General features: G+C 37.9%; 1 protein-coding gene and 1 long non-coding RNA gene across 5 annotated transcripts in view; one reads left to right on the plus strand and one right to left on the minus strand.

The window, feature by feature from the left end:
* Window positions 1–5: 5 nt before the first annotated feature.
* On the minus strand, window positions 6–21,022 carry ltb4r (leukotriene B4 receptor). 3 transcript variants are annotated; one of them, XR_015494500.1, is made up of 5 exons: window positions 20,930–21,022; window positions 12,645–13,192; window positions 7,193–7,466; window positions 1,844–2,730; window positions 6–1,045 (listed from the first exon to the last, which is right to left on the minus strand). XR_015494500.1 is itself a non-coding variant. In XM_087258605.1 (4 exons), exons 2-4 carry the CDS (start codon window positions 13,154–13,156, stop codon window positions 2,374–2,376), a joined length of 1,143 nt encoding a protein of 380 aa, XP_087114731.1. In that variant the 5' UTR covers window positions 13,157–13,192; window positions 20,930–21,022; the 3' UTR covers window positions 6–2,373.
* The window catches only part of LOC141375275 (uncharacterized), a 36,997-nt gene continuing 19,256 nt past the window's right edge, over window positions 4,854–22,594 (plus strand). Inside the window, exons 1-3 of one of the 2 annotated variants that reach the window (XR_015495329.1) lie at window positions 4,854–4,911; window positions 7,211–7,378; window positions 12,884–13,624. This is a non-coding gene — a long non-coding RNA (uncharacterized LOC141375275). Of the gene's footprint in view, window positions 4,912–7,210; window positions 7,379–12,883; window positions 13,625–22,594 lie in introns of those variants that run through there. The other variant, XR_015495330.1, reaches the window with a different exon arrangement.

The following is a 22,594-nucleotide window of genomic DNA, read 5'->3' on the forward strand; positions in this document are numbered from 1 at the left end:
CACAATTATACATTTCTATTTTTTATTGAAAATGTTCACACTTTTATTAAGAAAATCAACAGAGTCATTGAAAAAATAGTTTTGAATCTTTCTTTTTCTATATATTTTGCATTAATGTGAAAGACAAAGCAATAATGAATAAATTGAATTTGCACAATAACTGACAGTTCATCCGACTGTTTCACATCAGAGATATAAATATTGTGCATCCTAAATGTCAAAACCTAAAGTGTACATAATCAGATGAATAATGAGGATGGGCACATATACAAATACATTTGAGTTTTATAAAGAAGCACAGAAACAACAACAAAGTACAGCTGTGAAATAAAATAAACAAAAATATATATAATTCTAAAAATGTAACAATGTTTAAAAGCCTGCATTCCAGTGAATCCTAATCAAATATGTAGGCCCTGTTCACACAGAAACCAGACGAAATCCAGAAATCCAGACGAAACCACAGTTTGAAAAACTCCACTATATTTTTTTAAACCAGCTCTGAAATCTGAAATCTCAATCTGAAAACTCTTTTCATGTGAACAATCAATCCATATATTTTGTGAAACGTTGATGTCCTCAGCCCACATCTTGCCCTAGTCAGAGACGCTATGTCACAAAACAGCAACAACAACGGCGGACTCTACATGCTTGTGTTTAGACGGCTGAAGCTGCTGAGCTTAATAGCTTTACTAAAGCAAAATCTTCTTCTCCTTTGCTACTATGGTAAACAACAAATCAATATAGACAACAAGGTGAATCACATGATGCTAGGTCTACTCCACTTCTCGAAATCCACTCACAAACTTTCCTTATCTTGTTTCCTCAGGGTAATCTCTGCCGCCATTTTAAAGTGAGCTCCACTTCATTAACTAAGTGAGCAAAATTTACATGGACATACCCTCGAGAGTCAGCTGCATATGTTCACACTAGCACCTATATGTCCCTGAATGCAGTGCTATTGTGATATCACAACAATTTAGTTTCTAAGTGCTGAAGGGTTTATTGCAGGGGTCACCAATCTTGTTCCTGGAGGTCCGGTGCCCTGCAGGGTTTAGCTCCAACTTTCCTCAACACACCTGCCTGGGTATTTCAAGTATATCTAGTAAGATCTTGATTAGCTTGTTCAGGTGTGTTTGATTAGGGTTGGAGCTAATATCTTCAGGACACCGGACCTCAAGAAACAAGTTTGGTGATCCCTGGTTTAGGGCATTCCATATAAACCCATGCAGATGTTGCACCAGTGTACACACTTGTGTAATGTAATCAATGACATGCATTTGAGGGAACAAGATGGAGGGAAGTTAGCGAGTGAAGCTCATAAAAAATGGACTAGAATGCAGCCAAGTGCTGGGTTTCCTATTAAAAAACAGTTTAAATCAGACTAAGCTGGTTGGCCAGCCTGGTTTTAGATGGGTTTGGTCACTTCCAGGCTGGTTTCCAGCCATTTCCAGCCTGGTCTTAGCTGGTCAGGCTGGAAATTGACCAACTAAAGCCAGCTTAACTAGCCTGTTTGAGTTGGACATAGCTGGTTTTGGCTGGGCTGGAAGTGGCCAAAACTCCTCTAAAACCAGCCTGGTTGAGCGGCTAATACCTTCCAACCAGCCTGTTTTTCAGTAGGGTTTCATTCAGAAGGGCTCATCCCTTTGTGTTAAAGGTGACCCTCTGAAGAGTTTAGAGTAGGGGTCACCAAACTTCCTCCTTAAGGGCCGGTGTCCTGTAGATTTTAGCTTCAACCCTAATCAAACACACCTGAACAAGCCAATAAAGGTCTTTAAAGGTATACTTAAAACATCCAGGCAGGTTTTTTGAGGCAGGTTGGAGCTAAACCCTGCAGGCACACCGGCCCTCTAGGACCAAGATTGACCCCTGGTTTAGAGCAAAGGGAAGAGTCCATCCGAATTGAACACAGTGTGGATCAAGGTTCATGGAAGTGACCATAAGTTATATCCTTCAAAATACTTCATTCCAAAGGGCTCTTCAAAGTGGCCAGTTTGGAGCACTTTGTTTTGGAACGACACTTTAATAAAGCGGTCTTAAATTTTTTAAACTCCAAACCACCCTTCGGAGGGCAAAATGTCCCGTTTGGAATGCACCAATTGTCTTTTCCATTGTTTGTGTATCTCTATGAACGAACTGCAGTAGCACATGCTGCTCTGGCATATTTACTACATCATTTTCAGTAGGTTTCAATGATTTTGTATGTACACAGATTTTTTTAATTTAAAAACTCCTGATTCATGTGGATGTAGCCTTAGAAGAAATAAAACCTTATATTTAGCAGAAGATGATATTATTCTTTCAGTTGGGATAACTAAAGTCCAGCAGCTTCACTAACACTATAAATGAGCCTCGGGGGAATAAACGAACACTTCAATGCAGGGGGGTCAGAGTCTTGTCCGCCAAGGTCCCCTCTTCTCCATCATGGGTCTCGGCTCCTGCACCATCACCTTTGCGATTCAGCTTGACAGACAGTTTTGTGAAGACGGAGTTTTCTGTATTTGAGCCGCGGCTGGACCTGGTGCTGCGGCTGGAGCCCATCTCTGAATTGGTCCCTTCGAAAAGTTTCGCCATGAAGCCTAAACCAGCCTGACGGATGTGAGAGCTGCCAGCGAACACGTACAGGACTGGATTCACACTGCTGCTCATGAATGCGAATGCTGTCACATTGGGACGACCCACTTTTGCCACGTTTAGAAAAGAAGAGGAGCCCTGCATCACACCAATCACCTGTGCAAACAGACAAAGAGGAATTAACACCACTGCGTTGGGCTGATATAAATGTCTAACAGCTGCCTTGTTGTTGGGATTTTAACAAATATTTAAGTGTAAAATTATTGATTTTGTTTAATTTGATTGCAAGGATTTCAAATAGTCTGACATGTTTTATGTTTAGCAGGAATCATTTTAACGCTAAGGGACGCAGCTTGTTTTTTTCTTGCTTGTCATCAGATGTAACCCATGATTACGTTCCCGGATTACAAAGTTTCAAAAGCTGAAGCTATGCAAAATACTGCAGTTTCACATGGGAATTGTCAAACCAGTTAATACTGGGCAGGTGGACAGGCATGAGAAGATGTGGGAGCACAAAGATAGGTTGGAGAAAAAAGCATGAGGTAGGAAGGCCTGGTAGGGAAAGATGCAGGTGTACAGGGACAGGGCAGAGCTGGCATGCAGGAAAAGAGGCAGGAGCCCAGAGTCAGGGTTAACTGGAATAACTACAGCAGTCGCCATCCTCGATCTCATATGAGGTAAGAGAGCGCGATGACATCTGATGACATGTGCAGGTGCTGTAGGGCTGTCCCATTTCTTAGGGGTACATTTTGAAGCATTTCCCCTTCACACTCTGTGTCAAGGGCAATGGGGAACAGGAGGGGGTAGGGGTAAAAAAAAAAGAATTGGGATTGGCCTAAATGTTTTCCACATTTTAAAGTCAAAGTAATTTGAAATTAGTTAGAACAGTACAACTGGCTGTTTACCATTCTGATGTAAACAGGGCCGGAGTGGGACTCCTTTTCAGCCCTGGAGTTTCAAGTCTTAGACTGGCCCACCTCAGTTCACGACTGACTATATTAAAATAAGGTCATTTCCAATTCAGTTTCTAATGACACTATCACGTCTTTTTCAAGAAAACAGCTGCTTTAGAACTTCAAATATTCAACAACCCTAACAATATTATATGTCTTAACAATAAAAATGAAAAAATTTTAAATTAAATAATTACTCAGGTGAGGTTCGAACACGGGTCAGCGACGTCGAAATGTAACGTGCTGACCACTGGACAACAAGGGCACTGTTACAAAGGTTCTCAGGTTATGTCAGATTTTAACTATTAAGCAAATAAATAAATAAATGAAAGAAGTGCGACTGCTGAGAGTGCAAGCAGCTAGGGACACCGGCCCTCGCGGCCAAAAAGAAGACCGGCTTGCTGGGAATTCACCCGGTCTTCCAGATTAGCCTATCCGGGCCTGGATGTAAATGTTGTCCAAATGATGTCAAAATGTGGTACATAAGCAAATGAATAATGAGGATGTGCACACATATGCCACCATAAGTGTTGTTTATTCATAAACTAATTTCGAGAGGATCACGTGCTTATAATCAACACGGCTGGCCCCTTGTTAGCTCCGTAATCAGCCCTATTAGATGATTACGGAAGCATTATAAATAACCTGAGTTTTCCACTCCAGTTATCTTCGTCTTGAAGCTCCCCCCCTTCCACCCCTACATCCTCCCACTTTTTCTGATCGGGCGACACGGTGGCCCAGTGGCTAGCACTGTTGCCTCACAGCAAGAACACCGCTAGTCCAACCCATCGGGCTGGTTGGTGTTTCTGTGTGGAGTTTGCATGTTCTCCCCGTGTTCGCGTGGGTTTTCCCCGGGTTCCCCGGTTTCCTCCCACCGTCCAAAAACATAAACCATAGCAATCGACTAAAACAAATTATCACCCAATACAACCTGAGTTTACACTTCTCACGGTGACAAGCAGGGGAGTTCTCGAGACCTACCTGACCTCGAATTCCCCTCTCGCCCTTCTAACGGGAGGGAGCCCCGGGCTCGAGGATATTACGAGCTCAGTGCTCTCTCCCGGGACAGCATGCCAAATACACTTTATTGATTATCAGCTAAGTGTGAACTCTTGAAACATAAAAAAACTGAAAATGACTGCATTGATATCTATTTATGTGAAACAAAAAAGAAAAACAAAATGGAATTTTGTTTCCATTTCAGTTAGACTGTACTTTCTTTAAAAAAAAAAATCAAATAGTGACAAAAAGGCTAATTGTAAAGCCATGCCAGCAGAGGGCAATGTTGTCCTAGAATTGACTTTCAGCACCCTCTCTGCTGCTTCTACAGACACTTCCTGCTTGATGGGCATGTTAGCCTGGACAGACCATACACACACTCAAGGTATTGCCAGTTCTCAATGCTTTACCAAGCAGTTTCTTTTGTCCTGTCTTGTTTTTGACTATTTCCTGTGTGTTTTAACTTTACCTTTTGGATTACATGAACCCAGTAGTAAAATTGTCGCAACTGCATTAGGGGGACAGATGTATTGAGAATGAATTCAACAGTTCATTGATTCTGTGTGATAAATTAAGCTTCAACCAAAACAAACTGAACCAATTCCTTTGAAAAATGATTCAGTCACTGTTTCTAAGCAATTGATCCACAGAGTTAACAGTGTAGCCTGTCAAAGGTGGGTAGATTATCCAAAATCTATACTCAAGTAAAAGTACAAGTACATGTGGAATTTTTTACTCGAGTAAAAGTAAAAAAGTACCTGATGAAAAAATTACTCAAGTAAATAGTTACTAGTTGCTTTTGATTTGTACATGTACTGTTATCATAGCAAGCATAAATGAAATCAGTTATTATTAGAAATTAGTTAAGACTTATGTTTAGAAATGTTGAACAATCTTTCTGTTAAACAGACATTGAGGAAAATATACAGGGAGCCAATTATTTTAATATTTTAATATTTCAATGATTTTTGGTAAAACACTAAATTAAAATGTTATATTTTTAATGGTTAACAGCAGGCCTTTTTGCAGTTTATTCACCTTATTTACAATTTATAAGATTTAAATACTGCATTTTAGTGACATTTTAAGCACTATTTTTAGCTGGATTAGCTTGTTAGATGGTCATCATAGTGACACTTTTTAATGTACCAAAATATTTCCTAAAGATCTGGAATAAATAAAAATCAATAAATACTTTTCTAAATACAAATGTATTATGAATCAGTAGAAAAAAAATAGGAATCTGTCAAAGTGTTAAATTAAAAACTGTAGTGTAGCCTACAAACTGTCCTCAGTCAGAATTTGGCTATTTGAATAATAAAAAATTTAAATATAATAATAATAAAATTCACATTTTTTTAGCCTTTCTTGTAAAAAAAAATGCATTTGATTTAATTGAAAATACATGGATAACAAAATAGCCAAATTAGTTTTCTCATTAATTTTAAAATAGGCGCTTGTTGTGCTTGGCACCTTTTTATTTCATTTTTTGTTTCAAGAATAAGCTGCAAGATTTAGAATAAGAGTTACTTGTAAAATGTTTTCTCTATTTAAAAACAATACAGCAGTGATAGATGACGTTGCTTCCATCCGATTGTATGTTCTCTTGCACAGCTTGATGTTGGAAAATATGAAAAATATTACTTTGCACTGGACAAAACTGATTAGATGAAGTCACACCGAAGCGACACCCGACTGAGGATTCTGCTTGGTATTAAAGCCAATGGATTAATTTCACTATTAATGATGGCATAGCACTCAATATAACACAAGTGAGCTCATGTATAGGACAAACTTTGTCATTGAGGGGTGGGTCTTTTGAATGGGCCTCCATAGTTACTATTAAAAAGGTTCAAATTGGGATAATATTGATACCTACCGCTACTTTCTTTCAGGTTGGAGCTGTAACGCATGTATATGTTGCGATGTCAGTTCGATGCATGCATCACATTATGAACTTGAGCTGACTATGAGCTGAACTTGAGGGCGGGTGACTTGGTCCGATAAACTTACTACACAGACAGCATGACCGTCATTCTCAGAACCGCAGATGGCGATATGGTGTGGCCGCAGTATACTCGCACGTCTTTCTCGATATCAGCCAACATTCCAACACAGGTGCGCACGCCCTAGCCGAAAACGGGAGTCGCATCTCTTTAGCAGGGATCCCCAAACTTGTTCCTGGAGGGCCGGTGTCCTGCAGATTTTAAGCTCCAACCCTAATCAAACGCACCTGAACAAGCTAATCAAGGTCTTGCTAGGTATACTTGAAACACTCAGGCAGGTTTGTTGAGGCAAGTTGGAGCTAAACCCTGCAGGACACCGGACCTCCAGGAAGGAGATTGGTGATCCCTGCACTATAGCAACCTCTCCGATGCTGCGCCTCGCAATATTTGCAAACAATTCATATGAATTATATTTATTATCATTTGACAGTAACGGAGGAACAACAAACGTAGCAAAGTAAGAGTAATGATTTATCTCTAATAATTTACTTGAGTAAGAGTAAAAGTGCACGTTACCCAACAATTTTACTCAAGTAAATGTAACGAAGTAAATGTAATTCGTTACTACCCACCTCTGCCTGTCACAAATTGGTAACTTTGATATGTTGGCCTGTGATGTAAGCTGATCACACGCTAGAGATGTTCGTGCGAGATGCTCACCTGTATGATGTTGATCAGGTGATACGGCAACCAGAAGAGAGTAAAAGCAGCAATGATGATGAGGATGAGAAAGTTTCCTCTTCCCTTACGCTGGAACATGGCGCTGCGCAGCCGAAGGATGACTGAGATGTAGCAGAACAGGATGAAGGCGAAGGGCAGCAGGAAGCCCAGCAGAGTCTCAGACAGGTACTGAAAGATTTCATGAGATTCACTCTGCCAGTGGTATGGGTTACACAGGTAGATGGGCACACCTGGTTTATATTGCACCACAGAGCTGTCAGAGCAAAGCAGATGAAAACAAGATGAAAGAGGCTGACATTTAAAACAGGGAGATAAATCTGAGGCAATAGTTTAAATTGCAGTTATGCATTAAATGTTGTACTTTATATACAGAATATCCCTGCTGAGAAAAGTCTAATAGTGCTCACAACAAATACCATCAACAACTTTACATACCATCACAGTTTAACCACTATATTCACATGGTTTCTACAATGTTTTGGAACATGTCCCTTTAGAATTTAGTGAAATCTTTATTTACACAAATAAAGCCAAACAGTTACCAATAGAAACCCACAGAATGTATGCAGTTTCCATTAAAACAAAAAAAGGAGATTATTAATTAGGCTATTAACAATCTTAAGGCAGTGCCATGGCTCGTTTTAACCACTGATTTATTGCCTTCAGTATTTGCTTTTGGGTGTTTTTTCCCACTCTTTTAAAGAAACAAATGCTTGAAACCCCTTGGGCTAATGCATCAATCATGTTAAAAAATGTAACTTAAGAGGAAATTTCACTTGAGGGGGAAAACATCCTGCAAGTATGCCTAATCTAGAGTGAGTTTCAGTTATTTTCTCAAATGAATGCCTCCAAGTCCAATGACCAATGCAAACTTCTTTTATGTAGTTGGATGAAGCACAAGGTTTTGAATGGCCTCCATCTACAGAACCACATGCCTGAGGTATAAAATGCTTAGAAAATTCTGAGTTATATGTCACACCCCTGGTTACAGATGAACATACTACTGAATGCCTAAATCTATATTATGTGGCCTACTGTATATAAGCAATCCAATGTACATCAGGTTGATGGCAGCTATGCAATTATGATGGTCATCTGAAATTGAACACTAAGTAGTAGGTTAAAAACTTTATATAGCAAAGATAAATGCAGTAGAATTTGACACTTGTTTGGGGTTCCCTGTTACATTTCCATTGTGGTTTGTTCAATTTGCAGTATGTTTCTCTATTTGTGTTGTAAGATTGTTTGCATGTGAGTGGTCAAACTGATGATGTGGTCACACTTTATGTTGATGGTCTGTTTGTTGAATTAAGATACATTGCATCTACATGCCAACTAATACTCATTAGATTATAAGTAGACTGTTAGGTTGGGGTTAGATTTAGTGTAATGTACTAGCAAAGTTTCTTATAGTCAGTTAAATGTCTGTTTAATGAGCAGTATCAACAGATATTAAGCAGACAGTCTACTAATACTCAAATGAACCATCAAAATAAAGTGTTAATTAATTTTGTTAGTGTAATTCGATACGCATATGTTTTCGTATCCCATTGTGCATTTGAGCTCTCTCTTGGCCACCATATTGGCCTAATGTATTACCAGTGTTAGGCAAGCTACTTGAAAAATGTAGTGAGCTAAGTTGTTAGCTACTCTACTTAAAATGTAGCCTAACTACACTAAAAGCTACCCTCTGGGAAATGTAGCAAGCTAAGCTAAAAGCTACTTGGCAAAAGTAGCTACATCTAAGCTATTTTTGCTATTTTTATTTTTAAATTGAAGCAATTTAAATCCAAGGAAGTCACATCTTAGCGATCATTAAAACTGTCAATGAATCATATGAGGCATAATAGTTCAGTTCAGTTGTTTACTGTTAATAGTATGCTGTACTAAACAGAAACAAATTATAGTATATAACAGCCAAAACAAAAAAATCAAATAAAAGCAGGTGTTACACATTTAAAGTACTATAGTAATTTATAGTAAAGAGAAATATTTTGATATAAGCATTATGCATAATGTATATATATATTTACAACTCTTCATTAATAAATTACACTACATAATGCAGTAATTTATAGAAGTACTTACTATAAATTACTAAAGTTTTATTTTTTTTGAGCACAGCATCAGAAATTAAGTTATTGCATCCAAGTGTGCAATTCTGGTCTGAGAGGTGGGGGGGACCAAATCTGAGTGATGGTGATACTGTTGTGGAATGTTAGGGTTTGAAAGAATTACAACAACTCCCCCCATCCTAGCGCTAGTCTAGGTAGGTTTGAAGTAGGGAGATTGAGGAAGCGTGCACGGGCCGGCGCTTGTCTGACTATATACCATAAGAGCTTTGATCTTAACCCTCCTGTGTGGGAGGGTTGGCCTTGTTTGTGGGCTTTGGGCTTAAGGTTTGAAGAGAGGAAGTCTTCTTGTGTTCTTCTTTGTTGGTTGTTGTGCAATGTGCTGACGTCTTTGGGATGGTTTTGATGGGTTCGGATGCTGTAGGGATCGATGGGTGAAGTTTGGGATTAAATTCTCCTTTTGTTACTCCCTCAAGACCAGCTGTGAGAGGGAAATGTTTAAGACACTTCATCAGTAGTGTACCTCAGATTCATCGGGTGTTTCGATTCTTTAAACACTAGACACCCTCGTCTGAGGCGATCAGCGCTGGTTGATCAATTCCAGGCCAGTGTCTTACTGCCAATTTGTGGTGGGAAGTCGACCAGATCCTCAAGCTGTTTGTTTTGGGTTCTGGTGTTTAGTGAGGGTTGTTAGGGGGTTGGTGTGTTTTTTCCGAAGGCTTGGGGTTATGCCCTTTTAATTACCGAGAGTTAGGGTTTGTTGTAGGTGAGGGTTGTCCTTTTGAACTAGGGTTGGGTTTAGGGTTCGGGTTAGGTGAGGGCAGTCGTTTCCCTAAACCAGGGGTCGGCAACCCGCGGCTCTAGAGCCGCATGCGGCTCTTTAGCGCTGCCCTAGTGGCTCCCTGGAACTTTTTCAAAAAATGTTTGAAAATGGAAAACGATGAGGGAGGAAAATATATTTTTAGTTTTAATATGGTTTCTATAGGAGGACAAACAATCTTAACGTTTTCCAATGCTGTAAAAGTGTGTAGAATATTTAATTTCAACATTTCTGTCAACGAAGATTTGCGTCATAGCCTGCGACACACGTTTCTATCAGCAGGGCGGGATGCCAGGCAGGTAGCTGTTGTAAACAAACCGGCGGCTGTGTGATGCGCCATGGAGCGCAAGCTGTCTTTGCCAAAGATGTACAGCGGGGCACGCTTTCTCATTGTCCCTCCCTGAGAGAATTCAAAGAAGCCCATCCCGATCACTAACTCAACGGTGATTATTTACAAGGTGCGATCGTTGATATGCAAACTGCATTTGGGAGCAGATTTTGTGAGTTGCGAAAGGAAAAAACGAGACTGTCTTTCCTTGACACACACCCTTGGAGATTGTCCCTTCCTTGTTGAGCACATTCCCAGGAATGACTCGAGCTGATCTTGAAATGGAAATGGCAGGCTGCGTTTTATTGCACTGTTTGTTGTCCAGATAAGGGGCACGTTGTGCACGTTCATTTTGATGTTGTTTTTTTGAATCCTCAAAATAAAAAAAAAAACATTAAAAAATCTGATTTCTTTATTGCATTTCTTTAATTTCATCAAAGCAAAACATAATGCAATAATATTGTAATGAAGTTAAACTTGATCATTAAACATAATTCATTAATATTGTAATGAAGTTAAACTTGATAATTAAACATAATGCAGTAATATTGTAATGAAGTTAAACTTGAACATTAAACATAATGCATTAATATTGTAATGAAGTTAAACTTGGTCATTAAACATATTTCATTAATATTTTAATGAAGTTAAACTTGATAATTAAACATAATGCATTAATATTGTAATGAAGTTAAACTTGATCATTAAACAATTCATTAATATTGTAATGAAGTTAAACTTGAACATCAAACATAATTCATTAATATACTGTAATTAAGTTAAACTTGAGACGGCATCGTACAACAGAGTAGTCACGTGGCGCGTCATTCTCTACAGGATGCACTGCAGGGAAATGAACATTTAATCATGAAGGCTCAGTATGTATTTGTAGCCAACGAAGTCATTTTTATAGTAGGCTAATATAGCAAATATAAATACATACAGCATGTGTTGCCATCATTATAAGGCTTATATAAGGCTTTGAATTTTTTGCGGCTCCAGACATATTTGTTTTTGCCCTAAACTTTTTACAAGAATTAGGGTTTTGCTATTTGGTTGGGTTAAGGGTTTGGTGCGGGTGAGGGCTGTCCTTTGACGTGCAGCAATGATGAGTAATTGTGTGCAGAAAAGCCTAAATTTATAAAATAACTTTTTTCGACTCTCGGGGGGAAATTATAGCAATTATAAGTGCTATATCTAAAAAAAGTGAAGGGGACATGTCCCCCCTGTCCTCCCCGGGAATTTAGCCACTGATTGCATCTTAACATGTACGTCCCGAGGTATGGTCAAAAAAAATCCTACTTCAGTTCAGAAATAACTCTCCCTCAGTAATTTTTCCATCAAGCAAGTTTCTTGACTAATTTGGTTTGCGACGTCACCGACCAGAGGTGGCAGTAACGCACCAAAAAGTTTGTTGTGAACCACTTTGAAACAGGAAGAAGAAATCATCATGCTCACCATCATATGGGCTGCGTCCAAAACCGCATACTTCCATACTATATAGTACGCCAAAATCAGTATGCGAGCCGAGTAGTATGTCCGAATTCATAGAATTCGAAAATCAGTATGCGAGAAGCACCCGGATGACTTACTACTTCCGGCGAGATTCCGGAGTGCGCATCCCATGCATGCTGCGCTATCCCATGATGCCCTGCGAGCGAATTTATGAATGGAAGTGAGGCAACGCAACTGACGCAGGTAGGTCACGTGACCATGACAAAATGGCGGATGTAGTACGTCCGAATTCCATTCATACTTTTCACATTCATACTGTATAGAACGTACTTTTCTAACGGCCGAGTAGTACGGTTAAATTTAAATGCAGTACCTACTGAGTAGTAGGCGGTTTTGGACGCAGCCATGGATTTACTTTCATAAGCCAAACACCAGCCTCACAGCTCCGTGAATGTCGGTGCCGTCGCTTATTGATCTGCGATTGGTAAATGTAGCTTTGTGGTAGCTAATTCACTATTAAAATAGCTTCGCTACTGAAAAGCTATTTGATTTAGAAAGTAGCGACGCTACCGCCACGCTACTGAGAAATGTAGTTAAGCTAGTAGCGTCACTACTTGTAGCAATGCTACTGCCCAACATTGTGTATTACTTATAAAATGAAGTTTTAAAACTTCTGCATTGTAAAACTTATACATTATAAAATGTAATTCATTAAAGAGTGTGGATGTAAAAAAAAAAAAAAACTATTAGACATACCGATAAAATGGCATGGGCAAAGCCATCAGAAAAGCCATGACCCAGATGGCCAGCATGATGCTCAGGAGCCTCTTCTTGGTCCTCAGCCTTTGAGACAGAAATGGTTTGGTGACGGCGAGCCAGCGGTCCATGCTCATCAGACAGATCAAGTAGATGGAGGCGTACATGTTGACGCAGCACAGGTAATGCACCGTCTTACAGACTACAGGTCCAAACTCCCAGCCTTTCCCTCCCACCAGATAGCGGATGAAAAGCGGAGAACTCAGGAGCACCAGAGCATCGGCCACGGCCAGATTCAGAATCAGCAGACAGGTGACTGAGCGGCGCCGCACTCGACACAGTACCGACCACACTACAAACAGGTTACCAGGAAAACCAAACACAAAAGCAATAACCAGGATCGCAATGCCAATCTGATGGGACAGGGGCAGGGATGGTGGTGTAGATGGGGGAGCGGGCACAACGGCGGATGCAGGTGGTCCAGAGAAGACCGGAGTTAAAGGAGTTGCCATTTGACTCAAACTTTATGGTGTTGCTTCTTGAATTTACTGTGGAAAGAAAGCAAACAGAGCAAGAACATCAAAACCAACATCTATTTCCCTTTCGCCTATAGGCTATATTTTTTAGTCAAACACATTTGTGGTTCTCTGTTGCTGGACAGTTAGAGACCATGTCGTATCATGATTTCTTGAAATCGTTTGGTTCTTGAAAATAGAGCCACAGTATGGTGTGATTTGGTCTGGGGTATCCTGCCTAGGCTCAAGATATCTCAGTGCACTATGAGAGTATTTTGTGTGTACCATGGTGGAGGGGAGAGTATTGCATTGAATTATATTTTTCTGAATATCTTTACACCCATAATCACACAGTTTTAAAATCATGTTTGTTTTACAATTAAATGAAATCTATCGAAGATTGTCACTTATTTAAGGCATTTCACAAAGCACAGATTAAATTTACACCTCAACATAAACATGGAACCCTGCATTTTGGATTTGTGTGATTCATATAAATTGGTTTGTGTGTGTGCGTGTGTGTGTGCGTGTGTGTGTGTTGAGATATTGTTGGTTAAAGTACATATGAAATCAAAACTAATCACATGATGTTATTAGCTCACATTGCTAGTTTTGTGGTAAACAATTCATTTTTTCATGTAATTTAGAAAAAGAATATTGTGTGCCCTTTTGATCTTTAATTGAAATCTGTAAACACACTTTCTGTTTTAGTTTAGTTTTTTTAGTTAATTTGTCAGGTTATGTATATCTTTGGAATTGAGCTTGGCTAACATATTGAACCACGCCCCTTCAGCTGTCAGTTTTGACAACTAACAAAAATGGTGAGCGGGGGTCTATTCTTTGTACCTCGCTTAAATGATCTAAGATGATTTGGCAGATCCTGGATCTGTTAATTTTGATGACTGATCTCTGGCTAATCTGGTTCTTCAAACCAAGTTTGTGAAGTTTGTGAATCCAATTAAAACAGGGGTGTCAAACTCAATTCCTGAAGGGCCGAAGCCCTGCACAGTTTAGTTCCACACCTGCTCCAACACACTTACCTGTAGGTTTCAAACAAGCCTGAAGGACTCAATTAGTTTGATCAGGTGTGTTTAATTAGGGTTGGAACTGTGCAGAGCTGCGGCCCTTTTGGAACTGAGTTTGACACCTGTGAATTAAAATGTCTGGAGGAATTGATTTGAGATCGCTGGGCGTGTTGTGAAGGATTCATCTATCATCCTGATCTCACGAGGAAACGTAAGTATTTTACATTTTGTCAATTTAGTGGCTAAATCATACAAATTCAAATGAGATGAATCGTTCAAAAATGTATGATTTTAAAAAGGAGGCGTGGCACTCAACCACGCCCCTAAACCCAACCGTCATTGGGTGATGAGCAAATCGTACTAAATTGTACGAATTAGATCATACGAATTCATACAAATTAGCCACTAAATCAAGACGTTACGAATTGGTGTGAGATTCTGTTTAATCTATTGATCTGTGAAATCATGATCAACAATGCAACGAATGGCTGATTATCCATGTGAGCAAAATTATATAAAATTTGTAGTAAACGGTTTGTTAAATATGATACGCAATAACTTTACACATTTGTTGTGAGCTGCAGGCTTTACACTTTCATTTAGTTTTACATTTTAGATCGGATTTTCTTTACTATAGTAGTCTGCCTATTTTAATTGCTTAATCGGCGTGAGGAACTTAAATTAATTTTGCATCAAAAAAGCATTTTAACATTGATAATGGCGTCTGCAACTTTTGCAAAGCATCAAATCACTGTCATATTAGCAGTCAAACAATGTGCATGACTGCATCCATTTTTATTCCTTTATAAAAAACAAACAACTTTTTTTAGCGATTTTACTTTTTTGTCAAGTCTATATAATCTATAGTTTACAACTGAAAGAAAATATCAGCATTCATGACAAATCTCCAAGTGCATTTTTTCTGTCTAATACTGCAATTTGATTTCGGAGTCAATCAAGCTCAACATTCTCAATAGTGTGCAGCACACACTTTAAATTAAAGTAATACATGCTTCAATTGTTAACATATTTTATCAATATGACATGCATTTACATTGCAACTTTTCGCAATTAGCTAATCACAATGTTACAGGATTTATTGTGAATTTTACAAATTGCTATCTTTCTGTCTGTCTACCTGCCTATCTATCTATCTATCTATCTGTCTGTCTGTCTGTCTGTCTGTCTGTCTGTCTGTCTGTCTATCTATTTAATCTTTGTGGGCATGTTCTGCTGTGTTTGCAGTAGGTTTTATAGGGCCTATTGCCCAAGACAAAGTTCCCCATTTTATTTCTGTATCCACATGAACACTCATCAGTAACCTCAAATGTTTGTCTATGCATGTACCAGAAACAACTACTTCAAGCTGGGCGAATTGCTTACAACTCTTGCATCAGAACAACAGAAAATAACACAGTGGCATTTAAAGTGCTTTTAAAAGTTGAACTTCTCGATTTTAGTTCAACACTGTTGGCACGAGATGATGTGAAATCCTGAGATGATGTATTTTTACCACAACCTGTTGTTGACATCCTTGCTCAATTGAAATATGCCTAATGCTGCAGTTTGCATTTCTTTGTTGACGCTAAACTGATAGATTCACTTGACATTTATCGAATAGAGCTTTATTTATATGAGCAATATCACACTCGTAGCAGTGAGATATGGCTGTATATCAGCACTGGTGGGATGCTGCGTGCCAACACACACCTCCCACCAGTGCTGATATACAGCCATATGTCACTGATATTGCTCATATATATATATATATATATATATATATATATATATATATATATATATTAGAAATGTAACGGTATCAGAATTTCACAGTACGGTAATACCTCAGTATGAATGTCATGGTACGGTATTTATTGAATCATTTACAGGAAAAACAAAACTAATGAAAATACCCCCAAAAAAAGTGTCAATGACATACAAATTAGCCATCTATGTATCTGTAAGCTTTGAAACAGGAACTTCAATTTTTCAATTTTAAGAACAAAAAATTATTAAACCATGTTAAAAAATAAAGGTTCAATTTAGTAGTGTTGAAAACTCATCACATTCAACATTTAATCACTTAGATAGAGATGGGTTTTAAGGAAAATTATCATATAAATATAATCTGGTAAAAGCTGGTATCTCTGGGTATTTACAATGTCCCCAGCAACAGAAAAAAACCCTCTCATTTGGGACTGAGGTTTCTGGGACAGAGATATGACTTGGCCCAGGTTGACAGCAGTGGGTAACGTTGCGCATTGTATTTCCCCCTACTTGAGAGGACAAGCCATAAGTGAGATAGAGGTCTCTTTGCGGTACAAGTCAATGTCTGCATCAATCTGAACAGTGTGCTGTATTCTGCAGTCCCCATGACTGTTATAAGTCGTATTCCCCAACTTATATTCACCACAGTCTGGCAGTGCCTGCATACCAGTTTTTTTTTTTTTTTGTCTGTCACCTTTTCTCCTTTCTCGTATCCTTTTAGAGAGAAACAGAAATGCTTCGAAAAGCCCAATTTAAAACCCGCTTTAGGTTCGATCATTTCCAGCTCTTTTTCATCCCCGCTACTAGCAACACACTCCATTTCCGCATTACTGGATCTGTAGCGACAACAGACCGCAAAGGATGATGGCCACGCCTGGGCTGATGGGAATTGTAGTTTCCGCTACCTCCCGTTCGCTTCATTCGCCTGAGCAAATTTTCTCAGAAGACCTATAGTTTTATCGAGTCATGCGACTACGGTAATACTGAAAAAAATTGCTATTGCGGTATGAAGGTATTTACAATACCGTTACATCCCTAATATATATATATATATATATATATATATATATATATAATGTGTCCTGGTAACATCAAGTTGTCATGACAGACAAAAAACAGGTGATGATGTATTTGCTTATGTCAATTTCTCAAGTGTGTCAATTCATAACTGAGCAAATGACTCTTAAAGACGGTTATTATAAGCATGCATAAAGTCTCATTCACTATGCATGTCAGGATTATAAAGGTTTCATGATATTCTTATAAACACCCCTTTAAGGAAAGTTTTCCCCTTGCTGCCTCAAACATTTTTGTTAAATCAAATGAGCTTTTCATCATAACTTGGATCAATAAAAGGGTCAAACTGTTGTTGAAACCTGATAATCTGATAAAAAGCACCATATTGTCTGCCATATCATTTTTACTTTGTCGTTTAACCCTTTTGCAATGCTATTATTCTGGAGTCTGAAGTGTTTCCTGCTGAAAGGATGTGTTAACCACGCTTTTGACACATTTAATGTGAGCTTGCAACTGTTAAGAAGCTCCGTTTGTGTAGCAATTTACAATCTTGACATGCTCTTTGAAAAATGCACAAGCAAGAAATGTGATTAAATCAGATATATTCAGAAACAAAATCTCACAGCAAAACAATACCCACATGCCCACTGATGACACACATCCTTGTGTAAACTTTGCCGAGAGTTCCCATGAACATAAAAAGTAATGCTTAGAATAGAGAACGCACACAACATACAACTTTTTTCTTCGTTTATTTAAAGCTCCTTTGACACAATCTACAAATCTGTGTGTAACTAAAGCAATCTTGGTAACACTTTACAATAAGATTGTGTTAGCTAATGTTAGATATTGCATTTACTGACATGAACAAATGACCTCATGTATTTGTTCATGTTAATGAAAATACAGTTGTTCGTTGATACTTCATGTTACCACAAAGTGCATTAATGTTAACAAGCATGCATTTTGATTTTAATGCATTAGTAAATGTTGTACTATGATCAATAAATGCTGTTCAATTATCATTTATACTTAATTAATGTTAGTAAATGCATTAATTAAATCGTATTTGTGAAGTTTGATCACAATCTCTTTTTGCTTGTACTTGATGTCAAAGAGTCAGTTACAACTCAGGCTCATTCTTAAAACGTACTGCTATATACATTTCTGGAGATCGTAAAAAAATCCCAGGAGGTACATTCTTTTTTTTTTTTTTTTTGGTTTTTGATTTCATGAATCCACCAGAGGGCGCTGTTTACGCTTTTTCAGATCTCATATTTCTCTCACAAGTGACTATCACGCCTGCTGTTCTCACGTAAATCCACCAGAGCCCGCTGTTGACTGATTGACTGACTGACTGACCGACTGACCCACCCTCCTCCTTCCCTAAACCCAACCAAGTGTGTTTTGAAAAACACCTATTGACCAACGCCCACCCACTTCCCTAAACCCAATTCAGTTTCAGTTTCCTTTATTTTTGTCATTCAAAACATCAAAATAAATTGCAATGTGTCCCCTGGTCGAATCCCAGCTTGAGGACAATTTCCCTAACAACTTTTCTTTTTGTCTAAATACATTCCTATCTAATAAAGGCAAAAAGGTTAAAAATAAATGGTAAAGAAAGAAAAACATCCGCTATAGTAATGAACTAGTATAGTTCAATGAAGTAGTATAGTCACTTCAATACGGCACAAGCTTCAGTTGAAGGCTGCACAGAGAGTGAGTCACCTGACATTAAGTGAGTGGTGCGAGCAGCCGAAAACATTTGGATGTGTTTGTAGAAAAGGCCTTTTGTACAATAAACTGATATTGGTATTAGGGATGCAACGATTAGCCGATTTCACAATTAACCCCGCTTTAATTCAATACGGTTAATTAATCCTAATGGCTTCTCAATACCGCGTTACTGTTGCGCAGAACAAAACTGCTGCAACCAAATAAAGTAATGCTAATATGCACACCCGTTGGGTTAACTATCGCATTATAGCATAACAATAGCATCTTTTCCGCACACAAGTTTATTTTTCCATTGGAGACGTGCGCATATTGGGAGCGGTGCTCACGTGGCTTGCAAGCGAGCTGATGAGCTCGCACCCTCCAGGCACACACAGTTGAAATTATCTCACACTGTAGTGCTGAGAGTTGTGTGTGGCTTTCAGTGCAATGTAAACAAAAGATATATCAGACGAATTATTACAAATGATTAAAATGATTATGTATGTATGAACGCAGATAATAACAACAGTTCATTTAAATACTTAGCTAATATACAGCTTAGAATTACCAATAGGATTTTTATTTGTTTGTATTCATTTATTTTCATTGTAAAATTATCACTCATGTTTAAATCAAAAACTTTTTTTAATTTTTTCAAGTAAAAATAGAGAAATATACTATTTGTGTTGTATTAATATTTTGTGCTGTATTTGGTTACTGAGCAGCAATAAACAAAACTTTAAATTATAAGCAGTTTTCTTGTTATTTTCTACACTAGTAGTATTTTGAATTGTTTTGAAATGCATACTAATAGTGATAACAGTGAAATAGTGATGGGTTGTTCATGAATGATTCGTTCATTTTGAATGAATCTTCAATATGACTCGGAAACTACAAGTCCTCTCAGGGAGTGATTCATTCATCTGCGCGAGCGCATACTTGTGCAGGTAGAATCATTAATTTCAAGTCTTCATCACATTAGCAGAAGCCAATCATATGCGTTTATCATATGCGTTTATCATATGCGTATCAGTCACTCGTTCATCACGGGCCAATCATATGCGTTTAGAGCCGGAAAAAGAATTTAACCGTTCATCTCTCGAGTCCTCTATCGGGTCTGACAAGAATACCTTCAACAATACAACAATACCTTCATACACAGAAGAGCAGGTAAACATTCAATTATTATTTTCTCCTTCTTATATTCTATTCATGACTTATTTGTGGTGTGATCAACCTTTTGGGCTAGTTGTAGATGTGTTTGGAAGCAATTCGTAACATTTTAATAACATTTTAGCAAATTGAACCAAATGAACGAAATGACTCGAAAAAAGATTCGTTCATCTTGATAAACGAGACTCAAAGATCCGAGTCAGTTAAATGATCCGAACTTCCCATCACTACTGTGAAACCATGATTATTCTTCAGACTATATAATCATACAACCAAAATCTATAATCGCTGCATCCCTAATTGTTAAGCAGTTTTAACATAACGTATGACGTGTCTGAATGTAGAAGCCTACATGAGCAATGCACTGCTTTTGTTGTGCTTTGAAATACAACATTTGAATATGTTTGTAAAATAAAGCCTAATCTGATATTATCTAGTTACAAAGTACAACATATTCACGTTTTAATGTAGAAAAAGCTGACGTGGGTGTGTTTAGGAGCAAAAATACAACACATGCGCTCTTATTTTGCTGTTGTGTCATCACTTATATTGCGAGTCATATCTCTCCGGCTCCTCATTTGGGATCCTTTTCATCAACTGGCCCCATGACAAACTAATTGAATAGCCCTGGTATAAAGTACTGAAACCACCTCTACTTTACTTTAAAAGGAAAGTTCACCCATAAATAAATCTCTGCCATCATTTACTCACTCTTCACTCATTCACAAATCTATTAGAGTTTCCTTCCTCTGTTGAACACAAAAGACAATATGTTGAAGAATGCTGGCACTCATTCACTTCTATAGTATTTGTTTTTCCTACTAAGGAAGTCATCAAGTGTCTTCTTGTGTCTTCAACAGAAGAAAGAAACACAACGGTTTAAAACCACATGAGAGAGGGGGTAAATTGTGAGGTATGGGTTAACCATCTTTTTAATCTCCAGACAAAATATCCGTTTTGTGGTTTTAAACTAACCTAACAATAGTAAACCCAAACATTTCAGACACCTTCTGACATTTGTACATTTTTAAGTAATTATAGTTTAGCATTTAAACAGTAAACAGCACCCTACCTTGTGTAATCTCATGGACCTCCTTGCAGATATTGTAGCTGAGAAACGTCAGCGTGACAGTAACAGTATTGCAATCAGATCTACACAGTATGTGAGACGTCTTTATCATTAAATCATTTAAGTAGTGGGGCTTTTTTTTCTTTTTTTTAAACGTCATCGCTTCCTCTTAAGAGCAACTTGAGAAACCAATTGCTCCAGACAGGAAAGAACAAAGCACTAACACGCACTGCAGGACATTGCTGAGACTAGTTGGTTTATTGCTTTTGTTCTCTTGCGTTTTGCTCCCAATCTCCACATTTTTGCTCGGACCCTTGTTTACATTTACTCGAGGTATTTAGATGAGGAATCCATGTCCTGTGTTCAAACTGATAATGATACAGTGTGTGCAGTTCATTGGTTTCCACATGAAGCAGGTTGTTTTCATAACTTCAGTGACCGTTTCTTGTTCTTACAGACTGTCGCAATCAGGGTGGGACTATTAAACTCGATAGCAAGCAAATTGTGCTGTCCAAAAAAAGTGTCATTCTTCAATATACAGCCTCTAAACTGACTGAAAACTAATATTGTATTAGAAAAGTTGTATTATTCAATGCATGTAAACGATCTTGATGTCAAAACAACATCAAGTTCACATCTAAAATTGCTGTAAAAATAAAATAACAAACGTAAAAAAAAAATGGTTACATCCATTTTTCAATCAGGTTGGGACTTCACACCAAATATCACACCCAATAATAAGCAAACTGTGTTGCTCATATAGTGTCATTGTGCATAATACAGCAAATATATGGACAACTTGCGCAAGCTCCGTGATATATTGCATCATAAGTGCTTTAGGACATCCATTTCCTCTCACATGCTAAAGTGACAGATCAAAGTGGCCGACTAGTTAGTGCACATGTGAGGGGCACCAACAACTCGAGATCAAGAGTCACTTTTAATAGGCCACTATAAATGATGATGAACGAATAGTAAACAGAAACCTGAGGCATAAAAGGACTGCTTTATTGAACATATATTGAACACATTCTGAATGATGATCATCATTAGGATTATTAGGTTTATAAACTGAGTATCATAATAACCCAGTAGGCACTTTTATGACAAAAACATCAATATTGTTAATCAATTTAATGTCTAAACCTTGACGTCTTTTAGACATCAACATATTGATGCTCTTTTCACCACCATTAAAAACACACAGTTTTATAAAATTAGAAATATTGTATTCGTTCGAAAGTTTTAATTTCTAATGACATGTTTATACAGGTTTTTGTACCAATATAATGCATGTAAACTACCTTGAGGTCAAAACCACATCTAAAATTGACATCAAAAACACATCAAATATTGATTATGTTGATTTATTTATTTTCAAAACACATTTCTGAATGATGATCATTATTAGGATTATTAAGCAGCTCTAAAATGTTGATGACAGAACAACATCAAAAATTTTAATCAATTTGATGTCAAAACCATGACGTCTATTAGACATCCACACATTGATGCTCTTTTGACCACCAATAAAATCACATAGAAAGTATAATATTAAAAAATATTGTATTTGTTCGAAAGTTTCAGTTCCTAATGACCAGGGCCAGACGGAATCTGCGGACATTTTTTGCTATTTCTGCTGAGAATTTTGATAAAAATCTGCGGATT

The sequence above is a fragment of the Danio rerio genome, chromosome 7 (genome assembly GCF_052040795.2).
Source record: "Danio rerio strain M-AB ecotype USA chromosome 7, GRCz13ab, whole genome shotgun sequence".
Taxonomy (NCBI): Eukaryota; Metazoa; Chordata; class Actinopteri; order Cypriniformes; family Danionidae; genus Danio; species Danio rerio.